This window comes from Plectropomus leopardus, unplaced genomic scaffold (assembly GCF_008729295.1).
Source record: "Plectropomus leopardus isolate mb unplaced genomic scaffold, YSFRI_Pleo_2.0 unplaced_scaffold3982, whole genome shotgun sequence".
Classification (NCBI taxonomy): Eukaryota; Metazoa; Chordata; class Actinopteri; order Perciformes; family Serranidae; genus Plectropomus; species Plectropomus leopardus.
The window spans coordinates 1-5,265 of record NW_024643594.1 but is presented as its reverse complement, the minus strand read 5'-3'; the positions used below and the strand labels follow the sequence as shown (position 1 = coordinate 5,265).

Genomic DNA, 5,265 nt, shown 5'->3' with positions numbered 1-5,265 from the left:
ATTTTATTCTATTTTATTACCGCTACTATTTGATAGGTATCCTTGTGTATCTTTTCCTTTTCAAAGATTTTTTTTCTCACTTTTTGTTTTTATCAATATTATCATTTTTTGTTGTCTTCCAAATGCACAAATGGAAACTGATACATTTTTGGAACTGTAATTGTACAATAATGTGAGCTGTTGTTAATTAAAACAAATCATTGCACACACATAAAAAAAAAAAATTAAGGAAGAGGAAGAGCTATCACCACACATATTTCACATTAGCATCAAAATAAAAGGAAATACAACCATACCTTGAAAAGAAATAATGTTTTTTTATAGTTACGAATGACATAACAGACCATGCTGATACTGTGTACTGTGTGTGTGTGTGTGTATTTGACCAGGAACTTGCGTGAGGCCAGAGACAATGCAGTGCTGGAGAGGGACAGAGCTGTGGCTGCAGAGAGAGACACTCAGTCCAGATATGACCAACTACTGGAACAGTGAGTTTTACCAGCCATCACACACATTTAGATTTAATACAGGTTTCCATTCACTTTACATCATACAGTGTTAATATATGAACTAAGTTTCATTCAAAGGGCTGGTTCATCCAGTTTACAACAAACAACAAAAAACACAGTTGTGGTGTTATCGAGCCATGTATATTATTTGTGATTGTTTGTAATGAAGTCTCTTCAACTCCCTTATCTTGGGAGAAAGGCAGAAAGCAAAACAACCAAAAAAACAGAAAACTAAGATAAATAAATCCAGTCCTACATGCATAGCTAGACACCAGTTGACAGAAGGGAGAAAGCAGGTTTCTCAGCAATTTGGTGAACTAACCCTTTAATGTGGTTTCAAGAAGGAAAACAGGGAAATACAATAAAAAAATATTTTACAATAAAAGCTGCATTTTAAGTAACACAGAAATATATTTGATATAAAACATTTTCACATTATAAAATTCTCTTGTTGCACTTGTCAGTATTCACCGTTTTTCAAATCTTCAGCAGCAACCTGGAGACCAAGTTGCACTCGCCATTTTTGGCTACTTTATTTAATAAATAATCGAGATATTATGTATAATTTTCACAAATATTGCCATGTTCTACAACTCCGTTAACCTTTTATGAGTAAAACACTTGATTAAAGCTGCTACTCTTGAATGTAGGCCACTTCCTGGATGCACTCTTATTAGGCCGTATATCAGAAAATATTAAGCAACCTCACCTGAGGGCGACTGCTAAACTGCTAAGAAAGCTTGGACAAGTCAGTACAGCTTTTTTTTTTTGTTGACAATGTGTAAATTTAAAATGTGAGGCGGCGAACGCCATCACGCCCAGTCTTTCTAGTGTTTTGTGTGCGTGGGAGTGAACAAAGCTTAACTAGTGTAACTGATCACAAGCTGATATTAAGACTGAATTCCTCTGAATTTCCCTGAAAGCTGCGAGCTTGTTGTTGGTCTGTTGCTGATGTGTGAGCCAGCGGCAGTCTGTCATTAGCGCATGTTGTGGGAGCGGCAGGACTCTGTTGGCTGTGGTTCAGTGTCTTACTGAAGATCACATGAAAGCTTTGCTGTAACTGTGGGGTCAGAAGGTCACATGGACGTCAGAGGTCACTGGAGGTCAGTTTCATAGCAACTGGTGACACTGGCCGGACTGCCTGCCTCTTGGGAGTGAAATACTTCCAGCGCATGTTGAAAGCAAAGTAGCATACAGAATACTGTGTAGCAGTGATGACTGTTTAGATACTGAGGAATTCTCCTTACACTGTGGCTTATGATTTTAAATAGCTTCTTTAGATTTTTTTTCTTGTTCTTGACAAAGATATAGCTTTTTTTCTGATCTTATAACATTTTCATAACATTTTCACTTAATGCTGCTTTTTAAGTCACTTCCCATTTCCAAACCTCCTCTTAGAGATTTGTATCCAAGTTGCTGGTCACTATCTCTGCCCCAGGCAACAAAGCCAATCTCAGTATAGTCTCGAAAGTTGCCTCTGGGTCATGGCCTTGGAGGAAGTTTCAAATCTTGCATGGAAATTGCAACAGATATATTGTGAGCCCTGCTGCACACACACACACACACACACACACATGCACTCACATACTTTAAGTCTGCATTTTTGTTTTATTTCAAAAGGTATTTCAGTAAACCTTCTGAATATTGTATCCTGTTTTTGTGCAATATTCCTACAGCATATATACATGTCTGTCTCTGCATACAGTGCTCTTTCAGATCCTTAAAAATTCTAAAAAAAAAAATTTAAAAAAAAGGCATTGAATTCATTAATATGAAAATAAGGCCTTGACATTAAAATGTCTTAAATCTCTTAAATTAAGAAAAAGTCTTAAAATTGCTTAGACATTGGAGGAGGGTTATAACAATTTCTTTTCCTGACATTGCATTGCAAATGCTCAAAATTATGGTTAATTGAATAATAATAATTTATGCAATGTTTCTTGCATTAACATCAGCAGAGTCATGTTTTATGTCACAATAAATATTTAAATAAAGTCTAATTTAATAAGTTAAATAAAATTCTCCCTAACTTTAAGTAATTGAAGTCGGTACATGTTTTATTTTTATTTATTTATTTTATTTTTTCCAAGATTTGCTACTGTAAAATTGGTCTTAAATTTCAAAGAGCTAAATCCCACTTGCCTGAAGTTTTAGGAACCCTGGAATAATTTATGTGTTTTTTTAGTCACACATTTTAGAAACATGTTTTAAGTTTTGAAAGGACTCATATAGAAAAATTTGTTTCCAAAACATGTCAATTTACACTCATGTTTTAGTGCTCAGGCAGCTTTTTTATTTTACACTTTGTTTTTCAATATCATATCTGCAGTAGACAGACAGACAGAGCAGCACGCACACAGCAGCAGCAGCAGTAGTGGTGTCCCTGTCCTGAGTTACTACTACATACCAGTCATTTCTCTAGATCCAAACCACCAGCTGTTGGTCTTTCCATACACACACACACACTTCACTCCCTCTTGCACTCTCTCTCTCTCTCTCTGCTGCGATCACATTCCCTCTATGCGTCGCATCGCAAGCCAGCAACGACAGATGCTAGCCACAAGCCCTTAACCCCTAACCCCGCGCATGCCCCTATTTTTGGGGCAAAGAATGAGGCGGACAAGCTTGAAATGGCGTCAGATGATTGTAGCATAGAAGGCAGCTTGAATCTCAGCGCTCTATTTCAGAATTCTGGCTAACAGGCCAGTTACGGCAATCAACTTGTCCAAAAACACAGTGTGCTGAGGACAGTTTTCGCCTCTCTAGCAGACATACACTACATGAAACTGCCTCAGGGAGCCCCAGAGTCAGGTGCTCATACTCACTTTAGCTGTAAATATCGCCATTAAATTTGGCATTTGGAAGTGGAGAGATAAAATATGGCTCATTACACCCTTTTTTCAAAAACATTTTGCATCTAAATATCAGCCGCCATCAATAAAAGAAGGCATGAAATGTTGACCATGTGTACATGTCTGTCACCCCGAGCGCACATTTCAGGCCTGCGCTCGATGGATGATGAAATCCTATCAGGTCAGCTGTAATCGAGAGTTATTAATATTATCCAACCAACCTCCGTGGTTTAATAGAGTCTGTGTGTTGGTGCTTGGAAGCTGCCTGAGGAAGAACACTGGGCTCAAAAACCATTGCCCTTTACTGTTCAGGCTGCAGTAAATGATTATTTTCACTTTCCGTTAATCTGGTGATTGTTTTCTTAATGAATCAATACATTTTTTAGCCCATAAAAAAAGTCTAAAAAGTAATTAAAAAGGCCCATCAGGATTTCCCAGAGCATAAAGTGATTTCCTTGAATTTCCCTTTTTTTCTTTCCTTTTTCTTTTTTTACAAACAGTAAAAATCCACATGATACTCAATCTAAGATTATACAAAACAGAGCAAAGCACAAAATTCTCAGACTGATCAACATTTTATCAAAATTATCAACCACCAATTTTCATTTTATGGTCTCGTGGACATTAAAACGTTTTTCAAGTTGCTTTTAACTGTCTTTCTGTTTTGTAAAAGCCGTCCCACCCACATGCATTTATCTAACAAGGCTTTGACTCAATGCAGCATTGTGTCATCTGAAAACCGAAACTGTAGAATACACTGTCTCTTTCTGTCTTCTTCTTTAATTACTGAATATTAAAGTTAAAACATGTTTCTCAAGTGAAAGATCAAACAAGGCCAAACATTGCTGCGAGCATCATTGAGAAATACTCTAATGCCACCAAACGATTTAAGACCTGCTTTCCTGCTCGGTGACTTTGTGTAGTGCTGTTATGTACCGCAGAAAATTTTGAACATAAATACCTCAACATAAAAATTGCACGCTAAATAGTCACTTCCTTGCCAATTCTTAAAAAAACATGTTATTCTGCAAATTATCACTAAGTGCGATTGTATCTATATGAAGGAAGACGTTGCAACATTAGTGTGAAACCACCAGGCACGTCTGAGTTCAACCAGCGACCCAGAGCTGAGTTTACCTTCTGTATCTGTCAGTTTAAAAATGCACCTATTCACCTATGATCAACCTATGTGTCCCCATCTATGCAGGTTTCGGCAGCTCCAGCTGGGAACCGACAGCCGGGTAGCAGAGCTGTCTAACCAGGCCAAGCTGCACTCCTTCGAAGCTGAGCGCGCTCAGATGGTTAAGGACGAAACGGCTAAGGCCCTGGCTCAGTGCCAGGTGGAGTGTGAGAAACAGCAAAAGAAATTGGAGGTACTCGAAACATGAAGACTTAAGGGGGAAGATGTTTTACTTGTGGCATTTCAGGAGTCCACACAGTTTCTAGTTGTAGCGCACACTTAAATTTTGCATGCATCTCCCTCTTGTGGTTTGATTTCAGCCAGTTAACATGACTCTTAAATCTGAAGTTTAGATACATGTTTGATAATAAACAAACACTGACTATAGGTGCAAATGCCATTAATGGATTTTAATGCCCCGGTGTTCATTTCAGATAGTTTTATTGAGCTAAATAAGATTATACATATAGTATATTGTTGTGTTGAAGCTCATTTCCAGTTATATGAAACATTTATAAGATTGCATTCACAGATGCAGAACAAATGATATAAAATATTATATTTTGAGATTGGAACAGAATTGAAAATAAGAATATTAAAAAGAGAAGGGAAAAATAAGATCAAATAAATAAATTAATGAAATAAAGATTTACACAAAAATAACTGTGTGTATACTAATAAATAACTGTGTATATATTAAATGAAATAAATTAATTAATTCAAT

The 5,265-nt window shown here is 36.9% G+C and overlaps 1 protein-coding gene across 1 annotated transcript; it reads left to right on the top strand.

Moving 5' to 3' along the window:
* Nucleotides 1-389: 389 nt before the first annotated feature.
* On the top strand, nucleotides 390-4,750 carry LOC121939014 (progesterone-induced-blocking factor 1-like; the record flags this gene model as incomplete). Its single annotated transcript, XM_042482166.1, has 2 exons — nucleotides 390-488; nucleotides 4,569-4,750. Coding segments are annotated over 2 exons (280 nt in total), but the record flags the coding sequence as incomplete, so codon positions are not given.
* Between the last annotated feature and the right edge of the window lie 515 nt (nucleotides 4,751-5,265).